Raw genomic sequence first — 26664 nt, forward strand, 5'->3', positions numbered from 1 at the left:
ATTTGTAGGTAGTTAGCAGTTACAGGGATAGATCTGTGCCCCCCAGATTCCTCAGGACAAGCCATTTGTTACTTCCATTTTAATCTTAGATTTGTAACGTTGATGATGTGTATTAGAACATACTATCAAAGTTTCAGATCACATGGCTCTTCTTTTAAAGACACACTCGTCTTTTTTTTTTTTAAACAATTCACCTACTATTTGTATGGACAATTATTCTAGATAAGGCAAGCAACAGATGAGGCCTAATTAACATTTTCCTGGGGGAACATCATCAAACAGCTAATCAGTACTCCAAAATTTACAGCTTATACCACAACTTTTATTAGAAAAGTTATACATAACATAGCATCAACTATTTTCAAGAACAATATTAAACCCGGTAAGCAACAAAACCAGACTAACAAAATGTGTTAACAAGAAACTAATGACCTTTCTATAATCAAACATTCAATTATCTACAAATGACTTTTTACAAAGGGAGAAAAATCCATGGTTTACAGGCACATATTGAAAATAAAGCTGCAATAGCAATTTTTATACACTTACCATTTTCAAGAAACTGAATCATCAAAACAGTAATTACGAGTTCACTAATTTAAAACCTTTCACATAATTTAAAATTACTGGGTATACACTGAAGTCTGAGTTTCAAAAGTGATTTTTTTTTTCCACAAAAGTGCCAACACTTAAGCTAGAACTTTCAGTGTGAATAATTTTGCCCTAAAAAGTTAAGACATGTTCTGATAATCATTAACAGTCACATAATTTCTGGTGCTATCTGGTCTGTTAATAATAAAGCCTTTATTTGGATGCTTTTCTTAAATTATAGGAAACCGGATATAGGATTTCTGTTGCAAAGCCATTAAAATAAAGTTCCAAACACAGGAGTGTGCAGCCTTGGGAAAATATCAGTACTAACACTTATAATAAATACCAGAGAAGCCATTAGTTATTAACAGCACTGTCTGCTTAAGGGTTAAGTCAACCAGGTGTGTAATTTCCCATCAGTCTGTCCTTTTAGTTGGCATAGCAATTTCTATTTTCATGATCTGAGTACTCAAATATATCCAAACATCTTTTTAAAACTTTGATTTAGAGCTTCTGGAAAGTTATAAACGTTTTTATATTCTACTCTAAAAAGTCTACTTCTGCTCATTTTAGAGCCTCACTAAAACAACAGATTTTAGGATAGTCAGGTTCATTAAAAAGTTTCAAATGGAATGACTTACAAAAGAACACTTTAAACCAAGTCCTATCATTTTATAGCTGAAGGGGTTGAGTTTCACACACCCTCTTGGTCATTACAGAATTACACTTTAAAATAGTATCTCAGGAGGACATCTGTTTTAGGCCCCATCCCCAAACACAGCCGTTAACAAGACTGCCAGTGTTACTAGTGGGAAAAGACAACTTCTTTCTCTCAAAGGCTCACAGCATCGTTCTTACTTAAATCGTCAGGCATTTTTTTTTTCTGACAGGTTTTCCTTCCCAATGTGGTGATGGAGAACTAAGATAAAAATCCTGACTTTCAACTGCTACTCAATAGTATTACATGCGCCAGTATTGCACACATCTGTTCTGAACTGTTAAAATGATCTTCTGGGTCCTTGGGTGCGCTTGTTTTCTCCATCAGAACACAAACACACCCATCGAAGCAGTTTCCCTTAAAGATGAAATTGATAAAATACCGGGGGGAAAAAAAAAATGAAGAAAAAGGCAGACTTTGTACAGACAAAAATCTAAATTTTCTCAAAGGGTTTTGTGTGCCCTACACATGGGGGCAATTTGTATACACTAGTGAAATGAACACTAGCTATAATGCTTCTAGCTGCTCAAATAATGTGGAACCTTGGTCCAGGTGTTGCAATGATGTCACTGTATGGTTCTTCCTGCGTCAGCTCAATAGCTTGTTGCTTTTTAAGAACCAAGAAGCTGTAGAACTTTGCTGCAGCTTGCTTTCTGTTTGTGTTTCGACATAACTCAAGCAAACTGATGGATTCAGCTCCAGTTTTAGCAAGAGCTCGCTGAAATAAAACCAAAGGAAGAATTAAATCAAAGTAATCTCACAGTAAAGTGGTAATTTAAAAAGGGTGCCAATTTTGGGTACCAGAAAAAGTATACAGTATATTCTGCTGGGGGTGGACTTTTTTGAAGAGTCTGAGTGAAGGTAATGGGGCAAAGTGTATTATGGCATATCTAAAATCAAAGGTCCTTCCAACAAATGTGATACAATAGTAAAACTGAACATATACAGTCCCTAAAATTTCAACTTATTTTTAAAATCCAACTATCCTTTGACTCTATTTTGGGAAACCTTGAGCAACTTGCCTGGTATTTCACAGATGCGCAAAATATCTCATCTGTATCTGACTCAACAAATTTAATGGTTAAACACATTAAATATGTTCAATGAAAACCAAGAAGATGTAGACACAGAAAGGCGTTCTATAAACCACCACCCCAGCTTCCCTTTGCAGCGTAACTATAGGGAAGTGTTCACCTGGATGCTCTCCAGGCTTACTCTGGGCCTAACAATTTATGTATTAAAATACATAGTGCTAGAAAAGTAGGCTTTCCAGTCCGAGCCTGTTGGCTCTTTTTTTAAGGGAGCAATGCCAAGTCTTTGCTCAAGTGTCAGTCAGGACTGGTGTACCTACCTGAAGCCCATGAAGCATCTGCTGAGTCCTTTTGTTCCATCTTCTTTCTTCTTGATCCTGATCACCTCCGGAAGCATCTTCATCCTGCAAATGGCCCCAACACACAAAAAAGCTGACAAAAGTGGTCTACTGCAAAATGAACTATTTCCTTATGTCCTGAAAGTTTTAAATTGTGTATTCTGAGTAACAGAAAATTATAAATCTCTTTGCGCTTAGTATGAACTTTGAAGCTTGTCTTTCTTAAATTACAGAAGAAAGTCTTCCGTATCTGTAAGTAAACATTTGGATGAATATATGATTCTATGCTGGTCTATTAAGGATGTGGTCTACACCACGTGGCCCCTGGACTTCTGCTGGTTGGTGAGCTACTGGTTACTGATTGGCCCCTGCTAAGACCATTGTGTTGGATATAAATCAACTATGCCACTAAGCACACTGCTTATTTCAACTGAATGTATTTTTTCAGTAGCATGATTTTCTAGATCATTTATATTCTGTCAGATCCCAATCTCATTGTAAACCAGTATCAAAGAGCACAGATTAGCAGATGAGTAAGTAGTACTGGTCTATACAGTGTTTTAAGAGAAATAGGGTGTGGATGGCACAGTCAAGCATGCCTGCCTTTGGCTCAGGTCATGTGGGATCAAGCCCCACTTGAGCTCCCTCCCTCTGTTGCTCCCCCCACCTCTCTGCCAAGTAAATTTTTTTTTTTTTTTTTAAGAAATGGGCTATAATCCATAATACTTGATTTTACTTGAGCTGCCCAGCTCCCTACAGGACTTGCCTTCTAAATGACTTTCTAAACTCCTGAAGCTGGCATAGAGCAACAGCTGAGATGCTTCCATGCTATGCTGGAACTACATACCATACTTCAAAGAGCCAAGAGTTGTAAGGACTTCATAATAGCACAATTTTAAATACTGATTCAACACTAAGTCTGAGATAATGGCATACCTTAGACTAGAGTAGCTCTGGGGCTAAATTTTGACTTTAAAAAACCATAGCACTCCAGCACTAAATGGTTGTAAAATCTATAGTTGACATTTTCATTAGTATCCATTTGTATTTGTAATTTACTGTATGTACCCAGTCCCTAACCTTTAGCCTTAAAAGAATTTTAAAAACCTTCAATGCTTCCTAGAAGATATTTCAAGGTTTTTATTTTACATTTAAACAAAGATCCAGAAAAGGGGGGGGGGGGGGGGGGGGAAGACCTTGAACAGCCAAATAAGGGCCCCGAAAAGGAAATCCATTGCTAAAGTGCCCTTACTTTTCAAAAAATAAAAGCCATTCAAACCTTTACTCAATCTATTTCAGCCAAGTCACATCTCACCCCAGTTAATGAAAACAAACCTCCTACCAATGGACAATGGTTATCAGATTTCCAGGCCACAGAGATGTCATACCAGAGGCAGATGCTAAAAGCAGTAAAAATTGGCCACAAGATAATAAAACTAGCTACAATCAATTTAGAAGTCAACCAAGAAATCAGTGAAAGGGCGGTCAGTCCTATGTCCTTCAAAGGCCACAAGGGAGCCAATGAGTTAAAGCACAGCATAAAATTTGATGTTAACAATGATCTAAATTAAGAATTTGGTTAAATTTTGTTTCTGTTTGAACATTTTTCATCACTGTTATGCTCAACACCAGTTACTAAGAGAGCAGGTTGAAGATCTATACTAAATCTGGGATGGGATTTATTCATGAAGTCTCTTTGCCAGTGTTTCCTTACCTCCTCCTCTTCATCATCTTCTTTCTCCTTCTCTTTCTCCTTCTCTTTCTCTGGTAGAAGTTCTAACTCCGGAATTAACTGACAGATATTTGGAGGCTCCTCAGGGGGTAGCTCTACAGGGGGTATTTCCACCTGCTCTACCTGCTGGGGCTTAAAGCAAGAGAAGAAATACTGGGGTCATACTGCCATTCCTCACAATCAAAAGTTGATTATATCTTGTTCTTACAAAGCTTTAACAGAAATTAACAAAAGTGTTTTGTCCTTATACTTTTTAGGAACCAAATAGTTATAAAGTCTATGTGAGAAATTTGTAAATCATAAGAAAAACTATGAACAGAAAAAAAAAAACCCCAAAACTTTCTGTAGTAGCATTTTAGGAAAAACCACACAAAACAGAACTGCCCACTAATGCAATGCATTTATTAACATTAAATAGCCTGTACTGTCAACTGTTACTGCATGAAATTGTCTTAAGGCTATTACAACTAAGCTTGGGCTCTAAATAAGAGCCTAGGAGCTCTTATGGCAGCAAATAATAGGAATGAGGAGACCATTTTTCTGAGTCTATCTCTTGATTTTTTCCCCTCGGGCTTAATATAAATAGCTGAGAATGTTAAAAACAACTTCTTCCAGGACCGTAGTACTAGAGTAACCCACTTGTTACCTGTCCCCACCCCCATTCCTGAGCTCATACAGAAAGATGCTATTTTGGACAACTCCACCACCAGAGGGAACAGAAAAATAGTTCTTAAGATTGCAGAGGAATCTTCTGCCAGTACCTCTTGATGGAGGCTGAACCAAAAGTCCAAGGTTAATTTATTCTAGAAATTTAAGACTGGGAAGCCTTACACTAACTAGACCTTACTTCCTTCCCAGTTTAGTTCTCCTACCCTAAATGAACTTAATGGTAGAGTGTCTGCATGAAGAGGCCAGTTTTTTTTTTTTTTTTTTTTAAGCAATTTGACAAGTATATTCTGATTATTTAGTAAGGTAGCCTAAAACTGTCTCATGTTGCAGGAACCTGCAACAGAATAGAGAGCTGAGGAGTCAACCCATGCAATGGGGAAATCTTATTTCAATAATGGTTCTGGGAAAACTGGACCACTATCTTACACCATACATGAATACAAACCAAAAATGGATTAAAGACTTGAATGTAAGACCTGAAACCATAAACTACTAGAAGAAAACATAAGACAGGTAAGCTCCTCAAAATAGGTATTGGCAATGATTTTTGGATTTGACAGCAAAGGCAATTTTTAAAAGCCCAAAAAATAAGCAAGTGGGACCACATGGATAGACTTGGAAGGCATTATACTAAGTGAAATAAGAGGAAGACAAATATGTATGATATCACTTGTATGTAGAATCTAAAAAAACTCAACTCATAAAAGCAGAGTGCAATGGTAGTACTAGGGGTTAGAAAGATACTTCCACTTGTAAGTTCTAGGGATCTAATACACAGTATGGTGATTATAGTTAATACTGTATCATATACTTGAAAGTTGCTAAGAGTACATCTTAAAAGTTCTCAGGACAAGAAAAAAAAATGTAATTATGTAGGTGACAGATGTTATACGTGTTGTGGAATCATTTCACGACACGTATAACAATACCGTAAACTAGTATGATGTTGTATGTCAATAATATCTCATTAAAACTAGAGGAAAAAATGTTCAATCTTGCTGACAAAGAAAACCGAAATTTAAGGAACGAGGTGTTAAGAAGTTTGACAGTCTGTGTGCACTTTACTCATGACATACCTGAAGAATTTACCAGGTTCCTTATATTGTTTTTCATCTTTAATCTAGAATTGTCAGATTCACCCTGAACTAAACTGGAACCAAGTTTAGAGTCAAAGATTCCACATTAGCCAAGGATGGTCACATTAGGCCATTTTGAAACAAGACTACCTTAAGAAGAAGAGTCAGGAAGGCTGAAACTCCTGGAATATCTTCTCTCACTTAGGGCTCACCTGTGTTCACATCCTTGGCTGCCAATTCTTTCTCTCTGGACCTATTCCTGGTCATTTTTTTCCTCAACCAAAATATTTCAAAAGGGCTCCTTGACAACTGATGTGCTTACTTACAGGGATCACAGGCTCTGGGTCAATTTGTCCTGCTTTTCGCTTGACTCCCTGAGGAGGTGGTGGAGGCATGGCTGACTCGTCCAAGTTTGTTCTGCTGGTCTCCATCACTGACTCCTGGAGGCGGCTTGGCTCTTCCAAAATGGGCTCATCTGCAATTGGTCATATGAAGAGGAGATGTGAATTATACAGTCTTTAACAATATTTCAGAATTTAATACTAATGCATTAAGACAAAAGTAGAAGGCCAAATAAAAATTTTACCTCTGCAAAGATTACTCAGTTTGTAACAATACACATAAAGATGGGAAAGGGCAAAATTCCACCACCTGTAAATCTAATGCAGGATAATCCTCTTAGCAGAAGATTACTCACAGCCAGTCCTGAACTTTAAACCGTTCCAAAAACAGAAAGCTTCCTATTTAACAAACCAATCAAATGTATTTCCCTGCCCAAAAATTTGAGTATACTCCTTTGTTCCTGATTTCTCTTACTCTGGCAATATACAGGTAAATCTTAAACCAAACTGCATGTAAACTTCATCAAGGAACTATTACGACAGAACACACCGATAACATCACGCTGCTGGTGCTGCTGCTGCTGATCCTCTCTGGGAACCTCCGGATTTTCAAATTCTTTGAGGAATTCATCCAAATTATCAGCCTCTCCTCCTTTCCTCCTTTTTCTAAGATCTTCTGGTACTAGCGGTGTAAGACAGCGGGTAAAGAGCTATTAAAAAAAAAAAAAAAAAATCTCAATTATAAATCACATTAAAAATTTACCACTGACATTTCTATTTTCCATTAAGTACGTTTTCATACAGTTGTAATCAGTGTATATATAATTCAGCGTGATTTCTACTTAATGTTAGATCCACACTTCATTACATCTTAATATAATTTTTAAATATAGGATATTTGATTTTAAGTGCAGCAATTTTAAAAGTCAAATTATCCAGTCTTGTAACTTGGAGATAACACTAAAATTTTAAATCTTCCTGCAGTTTATTTTCATATTTACACACTTAAAACTGTATCTAATGGAATCATACCAGGTAGTTTTACATGTTTTTTTCACTTAATATGGAAATCTTATTAACTATCACAAATTTTCATGACTGCATAATATTCCACTGAGTGGAGATACATGTATGTATGTGTGTATACATCACATTGGAACCATTTTTCAATATTTTTTTTAGTTTAATTGCAAACAATGTAATGAACATCCTCACAGAACTGGCTTTTTCCATATTTGGAATTACTTCCTTAGGAAAATTTCTAATAATGAGACCAGTGCGTCAAAGAAATATTTTAAGGACTTTCTTCCAAATGATTATATGATTGTTCTTCCGATAAATAGTAAAATCTACAGAGTCAACTGGTTCTATGCATATTTCAACGTTAGACTAACCGTCTCCTAGCACTGCTTTTACTCTCCGTTCTTCCCTTCAGAACCTTGTTTTGGAGTAGTCTGGAACTTAAAACGAGCAGAAAAAGGCTCACGGGTGGAAATAATTCTCATAAAGCCAGAGAATCCTTCACTGGCTACGAAGCAAGATCTACAGACGGCAGGCTTGAAGCACAGTGTACACTGAGGCCAAAGAACAGTAATTCATTAAAAGGGTGAAAAGGGAGAACTAGTATTAAAGACCTCAATGGCTTTTTAGGATAGAAAAAGTTCCGTCTATATGTATTTTTTTAATTTTATCAGAGCGGGAGAGTACAAGCCGGGGGAGCGGCAGGCAGAGCAGGCAGAGGGAGAAGCAGACTCCCCGCTGAGCAGGGAGCCCGATGTGGGACTCGATCCTGGGACTCCAGGATCATGACCTGAGCCGAAGGCAGTCGCTCAACCGACTGAGCCACCCAGGCATCCCTCCTTCTACATCTTTGAGAAATACAGGTATCAGCAGGATCTTTCAGATCAGGTTATATTCACTATATTGTGATTTAAGTAAAAAAAGGTGCCATACAGTTGAAAATATCTGATCAAAAAGGTCAAAGGTTTCAAAAATTTTTAAAGATGGCCAAATATATATAGGATAAAAAAGTTCTGCAAACTATATTACCTTCAGTAGTCTATTATTCCATAAAGGCTGAGCAGGTAAGGAGAAGAGTTTTTCCACTCCCCCTGTCTCTTTCCACATCATCAATTTCTTGGTGGGTGGTGCCAGATCCAAAGTAGTAACAATATCAGAATAATCACTAAGTTGGGCTCGAATCGTCTTACTATCCAACTCTTTGACACTGTCAACAATCAGCTTCCTCTTCCTCTTGGCTTTTGTTTCTTTGACTGGAATGATAGAAGAAAATAAGGTCATTTTCCCGTGAGGCCATCATGAAACAGAGCTACCAGACTTGGTCTCATTGAAGCCCTGCTTTTCTATATACCTGGTAGAAAACCCTCAAGACGGCAGAGTCCGTGTTAACAGATGTGTTTCTGCAGTTCCACATAGAGGCTGGCATGCAATAGGTGCTCAATAAAAATCTGAATTAATGAATATATACAGACTTTGGGCAAAAATGAGTAAAGTAATGTAAAAGCCATTATGTTTTGCCCATGTACTGTAAATATGAAACATCTCACCCTTGATTCAGATTAGGCTCAAGTCCTGGGTTTTACGACTATTACACCTGGGTGACCATTAAGAAAAGTTAACTTTATCTTGCTTATCTCTTTATTTCCTCTTTTCAAATATGGCCAACCACTTTTAGGAGTTGTAAAATACTTAAGTTCTCCGTAAATGGCTGCAATTACTATTTTTAGTGGAAAAGTTAAAATTCATATATGGCAGTTGTACAGATTGATTAAATGGAAAAAAAAAAAGTCCACACCCAGTCAGATGGACCTGGAACTCCATCCTAGTTACTTATTGTATATTTATTTCTAATCCTTACTAAAATTGCAAAGTAGGTAGCATTATCTCAATTTCTTAAGATACAAGTAAGTTCAAGATTTCATCCTGTCAGAAATGTTACATGCCCAAAGATTTTTCTGCATAAAATTTTAGGTAAAGATGTTATTCAGTGACAGCCTCTGTCCAACCCCTATCCTCCAGCTACTAAGTTCCCTTCCTTCTCTTTGAAAGTCAAAAGTTATTAAAACAGCCGGCAAAGCCTGGTCATCCTATTTTAAACAGTGCAATGCATCCACCATCCTGCCTCATTTACAGTTCTCTATAATATCTGGCATTAATACAGTACATATTTTACTTACCCATGATCCACTAATTAGTACTTAAGTTCCAGGAGGATAAAGACTTGTTCATTGTTACATTTTTAGTTTCTAAACAGAGTAGGTGCCTAGCAAACACTCTTTGTAAGTGAGAAGCCCAAGTCACAATTTTTGGTGATCAAATTCTAGGAGAAAACCTAAGTAAGTTACTCTTGTTCTACTTAAAAGTAATACCTATATATTGAATTACACTCTGATTTCAAGTGTAACTGAAATGCAAGTATACCCATAAACCATCTAGAAATTTTAGTTTCACATCCAAATTACATATCTTGCTTTTACTGAGAAGCAGCACCCCCAATATGTTTTGCTATGTCTAAAACAAATACAACACTGATTTTAGAATCTATCACATTTCCAGTTTAAAAAAAAAAATTCTTAGGCTTTCCCAGATTGTAGCCCAACTATTATACAAAATCTAGAACTTTGAAACAATCTGTACTTCACTGTAAAATGCTTTGCAATGTTTTCTAATTGTTATACATGTGACTTGTTATCATTTTGGGAACCCCGAAAGACTAAGATACAGGTTAGCAAAAAACTCAGTTCTATACTTTTATATTTCAGAGCAACTTCTACAGGTATTCTCTAAGATACTTAGATTATAACTGAAGATTCTATAATACAAGACTGACAAAGAAGAAAGAAGCTTAGCTATTTATCTAAAACAAGAGTAACAGAATAGAGAAGAAGAGCCAGAATTAAGACCTTATGTTCTGAATTTTGTAAGTCAAAAAGTCTGTTTGCTCACCAGTGATATCAATAGGTTCCAAAGCAAAGGCTTCTTCTTCATTTGGAACAAGTGTTGTCTGATCAGTCATAGTTGGCATTGGTTCAACAGGATCCACTGAATCAGGACTATCAGGCCCTCCCACTATAAAAACAGAAATTTGGTCATAAAAGGCATGGGTATTTAATACATCTCCTACAAATGGGGGAAAAAAAATCCCTTTGAGAATTGAAAGAAACCCACTGGTACCAATACCAAACACTTCCAGTTATGAAGGAGGCCCTCCAGAGGGGCGGCTAAAAAAGGGGAGGGGTGCAGGGTTAATCACGTAAGAGAATCAGAACAATAAGCACTGTTTTTAAGGAGATTTATAATTCATTAAAAGCTGGAACTTTTAGTTTGTGGTCTTCGACATCAAATACCTTTTTAGCTGCATACAGCCACGCCCATGACACCGAGCAGGAAATGCTTACTTGATACGTTCTCATCTTCGTCCATATCATCATGTGCAGGCTGTTCTGGCAACATCACACCTGCCTCTGACAGGGCCGGGGGATCATCAAAGATACCACCATCATTATTACTTATAAGTTTGTCATCTGAAATAGGGAACATAATTTAGTTACAACTTGAAAAAGAAATGCTAAAAGAATTGCCAATCATTGGGAAAATAAAATTACATTAAAATGAACCAAATTTAAAAATCTGTACCCGACTTGCATCTGTTTCTCTTCAAGGTAGCATACAAAAAAGTGTAACGGTATAGAGAAAAAATTCCATTTTCCAGTTCACATCTCCATTTAAAACATTTACTATTAAGATATCAAACACAAATAGAGCAGTTTAAGAACTAGTAAAAACTTAAAACTCTGAGACAAGCACCTTTAACAAAATCAGGTATTGTTATAACATTCTTAGGCTATAGTTTGCGACCCTGAATGAAATCAACTAGTCACAATCCACACATGTCTACCTAACGAGTTGCTTATGACCCAGAATTAGCGACTGCTTTAAAACACTGCAAATGAACAAAGAAATGTTAGAATAACCACCTTCTTGTCACCTACCTAATATACCACCATCATTTCCTTCTCCAAAATTGTCATCTTTATATTGGTCTTCATATTCTAAATGATTAATTTTCTCATTCAGATTGCTGGTGCTCTGTTCAGGCTCTAACAGGAGGTTAGAAGCGCTAGTGCTCACTAACATGTCATCATCCTCAAAAGCACTTCCTTCTCTCATGATCTCACGATCATCCATTCCAAAGTCACCTGAACGAATTTATTAGTTGAAAAAAGTTACATCACTGTTATAAAAGAAAACAGCTAATGATTACAATTGGAATGTCACATTTGCTAACTGAAACCTTATTAACCTTTGAGTATTAAAACATCCAGTTTCAACTTTAAACCTATAGCATCTATATTTCATAAACTGATTCTGAGTATGACTAGCACACTCAAACATAGGACCCAAATTTAGGTTATCCTAAATATGTTAAGTAAATTTAAATATGTCTATAGGTTAGGTTGCATAAACATTCAGACTTAAACTTTGTTATGTTTTCATCAAGAAAAGAATTTGGCTAGCTGCTTTAAACACTATTCAAGAATAGTAGATGGGGTGCCTGGGTGGCTCAGTTGGTTAAGCATCTGCCTTTGGCTCAGGTCGTGATCCCAGTCCTGGGATTGGCCCTGTGTTATCAACAGGGATTCTGCTTCTCCCTCTCCCTCTGCACCGCCCCCAAACCGGCCCCACCTCATGCTAGCTCACTCTCTCACACACACACACAAAAATAATAGGTACATAATTATTCCCAAGTGATTAGTTTAAAAAATGTGCATTACTTCAGTATTGGGACTTTTCACACAGATTCATATATAGGTTCTATCACTGTACGGGAAGCAGGAATAGGCAAAGAATGAACTCAAGTTTGATGCATAAACGGAAATGATTGATGCTTAATATACTGTAGGAAGGAAAATTCTTTTCTTGATGAAAAAGCAGGAGATGAAATTTTGTCCTTCTGTCATCATGAATGTAACATGTCTGGGTTTTCTTTTTCAACTTGCTAGTTGTGCTGCAACATAATTCTAACATTATTTGCTAGTGGCTAGTGATTTGTTTCTCTATTACCAAAATCATTTTCTTGTAGAATACTGATGTTCCCAACTTCTTCTCTCATGGTTATTTCTTCCACTCTACTCTGGTTCAGGCTGAACTGCTGGGCCACATCGATGTCACTTTAAAAGAATTTCAAATACATTTTAGTCTCAAGTCTCACTGCAGTATATAAGGAAAAAAAAATCCTAATTCTCTCTACAAGGAAAAAAGATACATACAAAAGTCACCATGGTTTTTAAGACTTAATATTTGACACTAAATACAATTTAAGAATCTGAACAATGATTTGGAATTTAGTTTGTATTTAGATTTAAAAACCATCAATGACCAGCAAGCAAAACAGAATATGCTGGAATCACTAGCTAGGTAATATACAGAGGAAAAACTTGAAAATGAACAGTCTAGGGAGGTATGGGTTTTCATCAGGGTCGTGGTATGAACTCTGAAGTTACCCAGCTTTTCTGAGACTGTTTCTTCCTCTAACAAATTAATCTCTCATATCATTTAAAAATATTAAATAAAAGACATGTAATATTAAGCAACAACGTAGAATTATCATTGGCCAAATTCAGAATGTGAATACTTCAAAACAAATGACCAGGTTTATTCAGGAAACAAATGGCAAGTAAAAGCATGAAAGGCTTCTGAGACCTATCAACCAAATGCAGTCTGGAGAATCTGTAGAGACCCTAACTTAAACAAACTGAAGAAAAAAAGGCCTATGTGTCAACTGGGGACATTTGAATGCTGATTGAATATTGCATTAAGGAATTATTATAACTTATTTTAAACGTGGGATGTTATTATGGATAGATTTAAAAAATTCCTTACCTCAAAAGAGATACTAAGTATTTACAGAGGAAGTAAGAGATCTGTTCTTTATAATAATCCAGTGGGGGTTGGAAGGTGAGTCGAGGAAATACATATGAAATAAAACTGGCAACGTATTCATAATTAAACCGGTTGATCAGTACATGGGGTTCCTAATACTAATCCTTCTACTTTTTAGCGGTTAAATTTCCATGATGAAAACTTTTTAAAAATACATTAGAAGAGGAAAAAATAAAGGAAAGCAGCTAGATAGCATCTACATTAACACACACACACATATATCAAAATAAATGATAAATAGGAGTCATAGATCATTTTAAGACGCAGAGAAGTTTGTCTCAAAAAATGGGGCTTGGTGTAGAGGGTTTCTTGGTTGTCAGTTGTGCCACTAAATCACCCAGGAAGTTACAGGCACATTCCCTGTCATGGTAAAGACAGCTGAATTTTGAAGACTTGAGAAAAGGGAAACATACTATAGTATTCTGCTATAGCCATCTCTGTACAACTTTCCCTTCTTAAATGTGTGTTAGGACAATGACCTTTTCTTGCTCTTTAAAGAGTTATCTCATATGTTTATTAAAACACAAAAAAAACAAAAACAAATTGTGGCTGAGTATAGCGTGGCAAAGATGATAACCAGCAGATGACTTTAATATATACCTCCAAAGAAAAATCATGAAGCAATAGTTCCTTGTTCACTGATACCATTATGTAAAGCATACACCTGGAAAACCGTTTAGTTTACACAAGCTTTGCCTAATCACATCAGAATTCTCCTATCTTAGCTTTGTTAAAGTTGGATCTATACAACTTTCTTATAGAAGAAACATTTCTCAGTTATATGTTTCACATTTATACACTATCCTAATTGAAAGTATATGCATTTTAACCTCACATTAACTTGATGACAAAATATTCCAAGGAAAACTGTATGTTTGGTGCCAGTAACGTTATTTGTAGACCAAGTCAACAATTAAAAGAGGGACATACTCTAAGTCAGGCAGTGGCTGATCAAAGTCATGAAATTCTTCAGGTAAGGTAATAGCATTGTAAGCAGCTTCTCGATTTTCCTCAGGCAGGTCAACAACACCTGGAAAAGAAATGGTAAGCTTGAAGGCCTAACGGTTATACCACAGATTATCTAGAGACCAAAGGAAGGTAAAGTCAGTATAATTTCTCAGGGTTATAGTCTAGAAAGATTGATAATATATGCAAAGTACCACGGAAGTACAAGTACTTTTGTTTTTCTATCATCATAAGCCAAACTATTTGCTTTCCAAAAACAAAGTCAAAGCACTACCTATGCATTAAGGTGATGGTCTTTAAAAGGACATATCGGGGTGCCTGGGTGGCTCAGTTGGTTAAGCGACTGCCTTCGGCTCAGGTCATGATCCTGGAGTCCCTGGATCGAGTCCCGCATCGGGCTCCCTGCTCGGCAGGGAGCCTGCTTCTCCCTCTGACCCTCCCCCCTCTCATGTGCTCTCTCTCTCTCATTCTCTCTGTCTCATATAAATAAATAAAATCTTCAAAAAAAATTAAAAAAAAATAATAAAAGGACATATCAACAAATAAATATTAGTAAGAGTTTTCTCAATAAACATGAAATTTGTAAGAGAAACAATGGCAAAGGAGCACCCTAAATGTTAAAAGAGGAGTTAGTTATTTTAGGGTAAGTGGGATTATACTGTTTTAATTATTTCTCTATAGTCTTCAAGTTGTCTATACTAAAAATTCATTGCTTTAAAAGACAAAAATAAACAAAAAGCATGGCTATTTAAGCAAAATGCAATTAGTATCCACATGTTAGAAATCATTCAAGTATCACAGCCTCTGCCTAAACATCTTTGGTTTTTGTTTTAAGTTTTTATTTAAATTCCCGTTAGTTAATAGTAATATTAGTTTTAGGAGTAGAATTTAGTGATTCATCACTTACATATAACACTTATATCTAACAAGTGCCCACTTTAATACCCATCACCCACTTAGCCTACCCCCCCGCCCCCACCTCCCATCCAGCAAACCTCAGTTTGTTCTCTATAGTTAAGAGTCTTATGGTTTGCCTCCCTTTTTTTTTTTCCTTTCCCCTCTGTTCATCTGTTTCCTTTCTAAGATTCCATGTATGAATGACATCATGTGGTATTTGCCTCTGACTTATTTTGCTTAGCATAAGCTAGCTAACACTCTAGCTCCATCCATGTCACTGCAAATGGCAAGATTTCATTTTTTGATGGCTGAATAATAATACTTCATTGTGTGTATACACACACACACAAACACCCCCCCCCCCATCTTCTTTATCCATTCATCAATGTACATTTGGGCTCTTTCCATAATTTGGCTATTATAGATAATGCTGCTATAAACATTGGGGTGCATGTACCCCTCTGAATTAATGTTTTTGTATCCTTTGGGTAAATTCCTAGTAGTGCGCTTGCTGGATCATAGGCAGTTCTATTTTTAATTTTTTGAGGAACCTCCATACTCTTCTCCAGAGTGGCTGCAACCAGTTTGCATTCCCACCAACAGTATAAGAGGGTTCCCCTTTCTCCACATCCTTGCCAACATCTGTTGTTTCCTGTGTTAATTTTAGCCATTCTGACAGGTGTGAAGTGATACCTCATTGTAGTTTTGATTCGTATTTCCCTGATGAGTGATACTGACCACCTTTTCATGTGTCTGTTAGCCATATGTATCTTTTAAATAAAAGATCTCAAAAATTTCACTGTTCATATATTAAAATAAAGTACTAAAATATAATTCAGCAGAAACTACTGTATAAGGCATCTTTCCTATACACTGATTATTTTAATTACAATAAAGTATCATCAGTGCTCTAAAAAATTACAAAGTGATAACATGAATTCAGATAAATACCGTAGTTATTATCTATGGAAATTTGGTTCCTAGAGCCCAGCTTTAGAATCAATCATTACCTAAGATAAAACAACAAAAAACTATAGAGAACATTTAATAAGAGTCTCAAGTTAAAAGTGAATTTTAATATGCTAAATTATTCAGAAAAAAATTTTAAATCCTTAGATTTTTTTTTTCTGAGCTACACATTTTAAAAAAATCATGTAACAGTTTTCAACATTTCAACTCTCAGTTCTACAAAAGCTGATGAAAAGGGATTAAAAAAAAGGAATGATTGTCATAACTCCAAATGTGTAATGTGGGTTTCTCCCCTTGAACCATGTCTCTCCAAATCTTGCCCTATTTTTGAAGGGTTCCTTGTACTACAATTAAAATGAACGGATCTAGAATGTATCTTTTGCAGTTTTTCACACTACATAAACTCCAAGGTTTAAAAGAAAAAGAAAAAGCAATACCTGGCCGAAAAGCCATCTTTATCTTAATGAATGCTTCATTACAGTCTGCAAGCAGGTATTTGGCTTTTCTATGATAGATTCGAACTACTCCCAGTAAGAGATGTCCTGATGTTCGGAGTGCCATCTTCACCTAAGAGTAAAACATTAATATTAACCTAATTTATAAAGTTAATTTTTTGGTTTTAGAGGTAATCACACTTCAAAAGCTTGTATTCTGTGCAATTATAGGCAGCTTTTACTTTACCTCTTTATACTCTTGATCATTTATCTGAAGTTTCCTTATAATCACTTATATTTTATTTATGCCTTTACCTGTAAATCCTGAGTATCCACAAAGAATAGACTGATAGTAATTCATCAGTTAACACATATTTGAAGGTAGCTATGAAGCAGGTAGGGTAAGGCACTCCATAGATTGCTGTCAATAAGGACATTAAGGAATATGGAGCACTTCTGGTTGCGAATCCAGAGCTGTTGGTCCTTGCTGGCTAACTGAACTCTGATTTTGTTTGGGAAGTGAATGTCCTCAGCCTTGAAGAACTGACTCATTCTTCTTTGCTAATGCTTCGTGAGTGGGCACAAAACCCAATTTAACCAACAAGAAAGAAGAGTGAAGTAGGTCAGTTTCTGAGAAAGATTTTCCCAATAAAAGAAGAACGCCTGCCTCTTTCTTCTCCCCTCCTGTGTTGTGAGCAGGTGGGGTTTGGATCTGCTTGTAGTCACGAGGCCATAAGTATAAGGACAAGAAACCAACATAAGACTTGTGAGTCCTGGAGCCCCTGGGTGGCTCAGCCAGTTGGGCATCTGACTCTTGGTTTCCGCTCAGGTCATGATCTCAGGGTCATGGGATTGAGGCCTGCATGGGGCTCCATGCTCAGTGAGGAGTCTGCTTGGGACCCCTCTCTCCCTCTTCCTCTGCCCCACCCCCCTCTAAAAATAAATAAATCTTTAAAAAGAAAAAAAATTGGTGAGTCCTTAGATGAATGACATCATTGAACTGCTCAACTAATCCTAAATCTTCCTATTTCTAAACTCCTAGTTAAGTAAGACTGTTAACTTCCTTATTGTTTAGGCCATTTTTCACTGAGTTTTATCAGTAGACTGGAAGGCAAACTAACAATAAATGGTAGTGGTAACCCATCTTTTTTCACAAGAAAATATACTCCTGCTTTTTTCAAGGTAGATCTCAATCAACATTTATGTGGGATCCACTGTGTGGGACAAGATGTAGTAGTTGGGAAAAGAAAGAAAACACCCAATCTAAATAGAATGATTCAAAATTCCTCTGGCTATAATACGGAAAATTTTTTGAGAACAAGACAACATGAACTCAAACTTTCCCAGACTATTTTCCAAATCAGACCATAAAAGTCCTCATATTCTAAAGTAAAGAGTTGTTAATCATTGTTAATCATTTACAACCAAATACATTTGGAATTAAGTTATGATTGATACATTATGTTACTTATAAAATGAAACACTGTATTTTTAAGTTATAGGTGTATTGTCCACAGCAGCCTAGGATTCTATTTGTAATGACTCTTAGGCTCTACATTTATGTCAAATTCACATGACTTACAGCATAAATTATGAAATTTACTGCTATATAAATTCTTAGGTATCTAAAATTATAAATTTATGATCAAATCTAGGACTTATCATATGAAAAATCCTTCCTATGAAAACTAATACCCAATTAAAACATTGCAATTAATGGAAAAAGAGAATCAATCTACTTTTATGATGTGGTCTTAGGAAATTTAAAATACTGACTGCACCTTAAGAAAGGAGGAAGGGTTTAAAACCCTCTGCGTGCCATTATCTTGTAAAGGATCAGCAACTTTGAAAAAAGGTGGTGTTTGGGCAAAAACTTTCTTTGTATATTAGTTTGGTTCAGAGTTTAACATAGGAGTAGGTAAAATGAAGTATGCCATTTTTGTTGAGCTAGCTCATGTAGATGTAATAAGGAAAACAGGCTATATATCCAGAGAAAGCTCTATAGAGGTTACCACTGGCTGTTCCAACGGAGGGGTGGGGGTAAGAGGGGCAGAAGGCAACACAGCTGCAACTGAGCTATATGTCTGACACTTGTTCGAAACAACTAAACCAACGTTCACCCGTAACAAGAACTGCACACCAAGAGCAAACATTAGAAATTTTCAGGTCAGTTCACTCTGGAAATACCTTTATATTCTACCAAAATAAAACAAGATCAATCAAATAACCCACATAGAAATGTTTTTTAAAATAAGTTATTCTTTCTCTCGCACACAGTCCAGTTTTTTACGTTATTCCTGAACCATGTGCCTTGCTTTGTGGCTATTCGCAGATACCTTCATATTATCAGATTGTCTTGTACTCTTTCGTAGCCTCCCTAACAGGGTACAAAGTACTCTGCACATACTATGAAAAAATTTGTTATCCTTTTAAGCCAAATCACCCTCAATATTTGTTTATAGGTCTTAAAGATTAGTCACACATTAATTTCAAGAAAGCAGCTCAACTTCTTTTTCCATTCACTTACCTCAGTAAGCATACCTATAAAAAGTAGAAAACATTATATTTTCATACAGTCTGACCAGCAGTGCAAACTGGTACTATCTCCCTATAGAGCAAACTATGAATCCATATCAGAAATCTTTAAGTGTATCACCTGGCCCATCAATTCTATTCCTAAACATCAACATTAAGGAAAAACTTACAGATGTGAACAAAAGATCACTGAACATGAAGCTTCTCTATGCAATACTGGTTTTGATATATTCTAACTTCACATAAAAATTAAATCAAAAAAGAGATGTGAACAAAATATTTTGCAAGCAATGTTTATTCAACTGGTTATTTTTTAAAAAGAGGAAAATAAACCTGTAGTCCTACTACCCAGAGAAATCTTTGTATATTTTAATACACTGTACAGGGCCAGAGGAATTAAAATTCAAAAAATCAGGAAAAAATATAGATTATTCAAAAAAGAGACCGGTAAAATAAATCATGTACAATCAAAAGAATGAATTACAGGTTCATAATCCTTTAGCTTAAATCCTAGGGGCCAAATGTGTTTTGGAATTCAGAGCTTAAGAGATAACTGCATTATCTTTATGATATATATTAAGATATCTTTATGATATATATTAAGACATTCCCAGCAGCATCTATTTAAGAGCAGTTTCTAATAATCATTCACCTTAGTGATTCTATAGTGAATATATGAATACACAAGGGACCTCACTTCAATTTCTGTCAAGTCTGTTCCCGTTTTTTGTATTTAAATTCTGTGGATAAGAGACTATGACACTGTATAATGCAACACTAAAAATGATGATAAAGCTATGAACAGAGCTTTTCCTGAATGTAGACTGGTTATAAAACATATAATGCAGTTGTATACACATATGATAAGGAGAAAAATTATGTGTAAAAAATATATACACGTTTTAGAAGGCATACCAAAACACTATTCTCTAGGTGGTAGGACCAGAGATCACCTATTTCCCTGTTTGTAAAGTTTTTATTTTAATATTGTCTTAGAAAGAACATGATAGAAATATCCTTAATAGCAATAAATTCCACCAACTGTAACTCTAAAACCAGCCAAAATTCCATAGACAGATGGAAATTTTATAACTTAACTCTAATCACAAACTTTCACTTTTTCACCTAAAACATATCCTGTCCCACATGACTTTTCTGAACAAGTCTCTTCTAGATCCCAGCTTTATTCCTTTGAGACCCCCTTGCTCTTTCAGCAATAAAGGATTACTCTTTTTAACACCCTATGGCAGCCAGCAGCATCCAAACTGCCAATTCTAAGAGTAGCTCCCAATGCTGGTCCAGACAGCTGTAATCTAGGACAATGGGTGCATGTATGTGTTAATACAAAGTCCAGGAACCTTTAAAACACATCATATATATACATATTTTCGAAGTCAATGTATCTGTTTTTCAATGAAGTGCTCATGATGTTAACAGATGTAATATAGATGTAATTGTGTCTGTGTGTTCTAAAGTCCTTTCTTGGTAACACAAAAACCCTGGATTACTTCCAGTTACACTATAAAATTCAAGGGTGAAAACCACTGCTTCAGAACAGTTTCAGAAGATGTCAATAAAAGCTCTTCTAGGCATAGAGCAGTAAACAAGGCAGATAAGGTAAGGACTTTCATGAGGCTTCCATTCTAGTGGGAGACAGATAGTAATTAAATATTCAGGAGAAGAGCACAGCAACTATAAAAGTTTTGAGGCGGGAAAAAGCTGGATATCTTCAAGGAAACAGCAAAAAGCTGGGTATTTTCGAGAAATAGCAAATAGGCCTGTGGAGGTAAGGAGGAACAAGCGTTATGGATGCTATTTTCTAGGTGGGTAAGATAATTAGATCTGATCACTACAACCTTTTCCAATTAATGGATCCTTTTTTTGAATATTTTCTAAATTCCCAAATCAGAAACACTTACATACAATTTTAAGTACAAATACATCTAGGAAGACAAAATATAAAATATTTGACCTCATATATAAAATGCTTGACCTCATACTTATCTACCATGAAAACTGGCAAATGAAAGTATCTGTGCACTTACAGAATTTTTAAAGGGAATAGCATATCAAACTGGAACTATGGATAATCTGTAAATTTTTCTTTGCCTCCAGTATACACAGATGTCAACCTAAAAAGCTGTTTTACAGAATTCTATTTTACATATCAATAAACAATCAATAAAGTGAATAAAAATATCAACATCAAACATACCTTTGGTGAGATGATACTCTCTACACTGCTCTCTAAATTACACTCAAACACATGGGCTTTGGTTAGCTTCTTATCCCAATGGGCCGCTAGCCAAATTTTGGCCAGAGGCCCTCTCTTACTGAGGACAAAGTGTGCGTAGAACATTGTTCCGGCTGATTATGAAACAGGAGGAAACCTGAAAGGGAAAAAAAAGTTAATATAAATACCATATGAAAACAAGGATTTATCAAGACATATAAAAAAATCTGAAAATAAAAGTTTCCAATTCTTTTAAATATGAGAACTATGAAAGGTTTGAGTAAAGTACAATACACATTAAAAAAACAACCACCTATTGCTTAGTTTTGAGAGGGCAAGAAAAAAACCTCAAAATATTAAGAGCGGAAGGGAAAAGGCACAAAAGAGCCAAATCACTTTCATACTCCAAATAAAAGTGCCAGGGTTTTGTTTTGTTTTTTTGGTAAAAATTGTCACCAGAAAACTCTTGTTCATTCCATTCCTATCCTGATTACTGACTGTGGAGTCTGACTCTGGCCAAACGCTAGATAATATATTCTTCATGGCAAGAAAAGTATGTCCAAGAAGAAAAACACTCAGGCACAGATATTAATTAATGTGTAAATTTCATTTCCATTTTTCAGAACCCCATTAACAATTGATACTCAGCTAGATGCTTTATACAATAACTGCTATCTCATGACAAGCACTGTAATAATAAGCATTTCATATTGTACCAAATAAAGATAAGCAGGTGGGTTGGCCCCATTTTCCAGGTAAGTAGTTTAGAAAAGCTGAGGCTTAAAAAGTATTATATATATAGTTTTCCCAACTCAGGAACTTGAAAAGCACTTGTCCATAATTTAAATACTATTTCAGGATAATGACACAGTGTAACATTTATCTTATGACTGAAACAGCCTTAGAAATATAAGCGTTATTCACATTTTATTTTTCTTTCAGCAAGCTATGTATAAATACGTAAGAAAAAAAAAAGCAGCTTAAAAACTCCAGCTTGCAGAGCACATTAACTGTGCATGTTTCCTATATTTCCTGTGTTGATAGTTCCCTTATATTATTTACTTTCCCTCTTTCACAGATTAAAAAAATCTATTTTGCCAGATGAATTTTTTTCTAAAATGCCTAGGACTAGAAGATATGTCATGTTTTTACAGAAATAAATTCAAGCACACCCGTAGCACATGAAAAGTACTTAAACATTTTTAAAACATTTTTGATCTTGAAATAATTATAGATTCACAGGAGTCCCAGAAATAGTACAGAGAGGTCCCACTTACCCTTTAACCAGTTTCCCCCAATGGTGACACCTTACATACAGTATCAAAACCAGGACAGTGACACTGGTACAATGTGTATGTATAATTCTATGCCATTTTATCGCATGTGCAGATCTGTGTAACCACTACTGTGAGGGAATAAAATGCAAAACTAATTCATCAACACAAAGCTCTCCCTCTCCTATCCTCTTAAATTTCACATCCATTCCTTCCTCTCTACCATTCTTAAGCCCCAGCAACCACCACTCTGTTCTTCATCTCTAATTTTGTCATTTTGAGAATGTTATATAAATGGAATCATACAATATGTGACCTTTTGGATTCAGCCATCTAACACTCTTTGAGATCCACCCACGTTATTGCATGTATCAATAGTATACTCCTTTTTATCACAGGGTAGCATTCCATGAGATGGATATACCACTATTCGCTTTGTCAATCACCTATTGAAGGATATTTGGTTGTTTCCAGCTCAAGGCTGTTTCAAATAAAGCTACTATGAATATCTGTGTATATAGACTTTCAGTGAACAGAGTTTTCATTTCTCTGGGACACATGTCCTGACGTATGACTGTTGGGCAGCATGATAAGTGTATGTTTAGTTTTAAAAGAAACTTTAACATAACGCCTATCAAAATCCTAGTGAGTTTTCTTTATAGCCATTCGTAAGATTTTTGTAAAATTTACATGGAAAGACAAAGGAATGAGAATAGCTAAAGCTGTATTTTTTAAAAAAGAATATAATGAGATGAATTTGTCTAACCAATTTCAAGATTTACATAGCTACAAAGTCAACATTGTTTGGCAGACAGAAAAACACACAGATCAATGAAACAGGGCAGGGAACCCAGAAATCCACATAAATAAGTCCACCTGATTTTTCACAAAGATGAAACTTGACAAAGGTGAAAGAATAGTCTTTAAAACAAATAATGCTTGGGTGATTGGACATCAACCACGGGCGGGGGAAAAAAAGAACCCTGATCCAAACCTCACACATTATATGAAAAGTAATTCAAAATAAATCATAGACTTAAATGTAAAAGTTTAAAATTTTTAGAAAAAAACCAGAGGGGAAAAACCTTTGGTATACCTAAAGCTTGGTACGTGTATTTATTTTTTTGAGAGAGAGAATGAGAGAGAGAGAGAGAAGCAGACTCCCCAGTGAGTAGGCCCCTGGGATCATGACATGAGCGGAAGGCAGACGCTTAACTGACTGAGCCACCCTGGCGCCCCAGTAAGAGTTTTTAGAAAGGACACCAAAAACATGTCCCATAAAGGAAAAAAACCCAATGAACTGAACTTTATCAAATTAAGAAATTTTGTTCTATGAAAGAGCTGAGAATGTAAAGGTACAACAGGGGAAAAAGTTTGAAAATGACATATCTGACAGGGACCTGGATCCAGAATAAAGAATTCTAAAAACTCAAGTAAAAAAATCTAATTAGAAAATGAACAAAAGAAATTTCACAGAAAAGGATATGCCAGTGTCAAATAAGAACAAGAAATGATGCTCACCATCACCAGCCATTAAGAAAATGCACATTTAGACCCATGAGAGATCACTGCACATCTATTATAAGACCTAAAATAAAAAATAATGGCAACACCAAAGTCCAGTGAGGATATACAGAAGCTTTATCTCTTATACACTGCTAGTGGGAATAAAAATTCCTTTTTGAATTAGCTTAAAAAAAGAAATCCAAAGTAAACTCTTATTTTCATGTTTTTACAGAGAGACTGTAAATTTTAAAATGAGAATTTTGCTTACTGTACTTTGAGTTAAAAACTGTGCCCATTCTTTCCAGTGATGTACAGAAAATATATATTAAACATATCACAGACAAGAGACTTCACGCCTGTCAAAAATGTTTGAATGTGTGGAGGTGCAAAAGTAATTCAGTTAGGTTTGCCTCCTCTCCATTTTCCATCACTTAATAGCATAGGGTTCTGAAATTCTCATTTGCTGAACCAGATGCTCCCAGGAGATCATTAATTTACACTAGGAAAACTGTCTCCAAAGGGGAAAAAAAAAAAGGCTTCATCAATTGCCCAATGTTGGGAACTCTCTCTCTCAAATGTGAAATTAAGAAAAGAACTAAGGAATACGAAACTAGGAAGAATTCAGATCAAACACTCTAAGGTAGAAGAATTAAATAATAACACTTCAAGTGTATCTTATGCCTTGCTCAGCAGTATTTTATAGTTCAAAATATGCTTCCCATAATCAAAGAACCTATGTTGCAAGGCAGTGCTTTTACTTTAAGCCTAAATGTTTGTTAGCGTGAAAATTAAGCTGCATCCCCAGCACTATAAAGTCTACAGGATTTTGTAGAAATTCAGTATGTCAGTGTGTTCTTAGAAATACCATCACTGTCATACACAAGAAGTCCCAAGTTTCACTGAAGATAGCTGTGTTCCAATAAAAATCTCCTTAATATTTAGCTCTTAGAATATTGCCTGCCGCATGTCAACTACTAAATACGTGCTTAATGAATAAGGAACTGAGATACACCAAGTGATCTCATAATCGACACACGTAAAAAATTCTGGAGATTTTAGAAATTAAAACTACTGGCGCTTTTCAACAGGTGTCAGTAGCTCATGGCCAGGACTTAAGCTCCTAGTCAGAGTACCATGCCTAAAATATCCCAGCTATGTGGAGGCAGAGATTCCTAAATAGATGTTTTCTTGGCATGGTATGGGGGTAACTAAAGCAGAGTGGTGCTAAAATTACTCTGGGAAACAATTAGCAAGAGGAAATCACCCTAATAACTAAAGGAAGCCTGAAGCACAGTGGTGGATCAACTACTGGCTTATATCAAAATAAGGAGAAAGTGTAATCATTGCTTTTAAACAATCTTTTTCCTTAGTATTACTATACTTAACCAATCTTAAAAAAAGTTGATTAATCTCTGTAGATTTGAATTTCTGTAGATCTATGTTAACCCTTTGCAAAAGATCTTAGCATAAAGCCTGCATTTGGTCCCATACCATAGTTTAGCAATTTCATGATTTCTCATTTTTTTCTAAAGCAGCAAACTTTTTCAATATATCCTAAAAAGTAATTTTATGTTTTTACAATATGAATTATGATATTTCACTCATCTGTTAGAAAATAGGGCAGGACAATGGTTGTATAAATTGGTATGACCTTCTCAAGGGCAATTTGCCAACATCTTATGAAAATCTCAAACATTCGTACTTTTAAACCAGAAACTGCACTTCCAGTAATAATGCCAAAGATATACATAGAGATGTAAAATATTAGTAACAACAAAAAAATCTTAAAAAATCTCACTAAGATCTAAGAATTCTGTGTGTCCATCTTCATGACAGTCGTATAAGTACTGGCCCATTTTACAGACTGGAAAACAGAGAAAAGGAGAGGACAATGTGCCAAAGGTCACTAGCATTTAATGCAAGTGGAAACTTGAATTTCAGAACCCACACCTCTAACCGCAACACTGCGTTGCCCTGCCAGCATGACTTTTAACGGCAAAATACTAGAAATAACTTACCTAGCTGCTAATTAGCATCTTTTAACAAATTAATACACCCATATAACAGAATTCCATGAGGCCTTAAACACCGATATACATATATGTATTTAAAAAAAAAGGAGGGCTCTCTCTCTATAACATATTTAATGCACTTGCATAAAATATCTGTGGTGTACAAATGAAACTGATGACACTGGTTACCCTTTGGAAAGTGGGTCTGCTGGGAAAGTGAGACCAACCTTTTTGTACTGTTTAACTTGGAACATACACAAATATCACGTACTCTAAGTACTATTGAAGTCAAGACACAATGCTCCTTTGCCATTAACTGGCAAGTCAAGCTGCTTAGTCTGTGTGGTTCATTTTCATAAACTATAAACACCTGGAAGAC

The 26664-nt window shown here is 35.7% G+C and overlaps 1 protein-coding gene across 1 annotated transcript in view; it reads right to left on the reverse strand.

Moving 5' to 3' along the window:
• Window positions 1–300: 300 nt before the first annotated feature.
• The window catches only part of RAD21 (RAD21 cohesin complex component), a 28621-nt gene continuing 2257 nt past the window's right edge, over window positions 301–26664 (reverse strand). Inside the window, exons 2-14 of the mRNA XM_035011795.1 lie at window positions 21476–21650; window positions 16729–16858; window positions 14390–14489; window positions 12581–12687; window positions 11509–11715; window positions 10915–11040; window positions 10463–10585; window positions 8546–8769; window positions 7047–7206; window positions 6482–6630; window positions 4393–4542; window positions 2661–2744; window positions 301–2027 (exon numbers count right to left, since the gene is read on the reverse strand). Coding sequence (XP_034867686.1) covers window positions 1836–2027; window positions 2661–2744; window positions 4393–4542; window positions 6482–6630; window positions 7047–7206; window positions 8546–8769; window positions 10463–10585; window positions 10915–11040; window positions 11509–11715; window positions 12581–12687; window positions 14390–14489; window positions 16729–16858; window positions 21476–21619 — 1896 coding nt within the window. The 5' untranslated portion in view covers window positions 21620–21650 and the 3' untranslated portion in view covers window positions 301–1835. The remainder of the gene's footprint in view (window positions 2028–2660; window positions 2745–4392; window positions 4543–6481; window positions 6631–7046; window positions 7207–8545; window positions 8770–10462; window positions 10586–10914; window positions 11041–11508; window positions 11716–12580; window positions 12688–14389; window positions 14490–16728; window positions 16859–21475; window positions 21651–26664) is intronic.

Source organism: Mirounga leonina, unplaced genomic scaffold (assembly GCF_011800145.1).
Source record: "Mirounga leonina isolate KUSES-001 unplaced genomic scaffold, KU_Mleo_1.0 Mir_165, whole genome shotgun sequence".
Lineage (NCBI taxonomy): Eukaryota > Metazoa > Chordata > Mammalia > Carnivora > Phocidae > Mirounga > Mirounga leonina.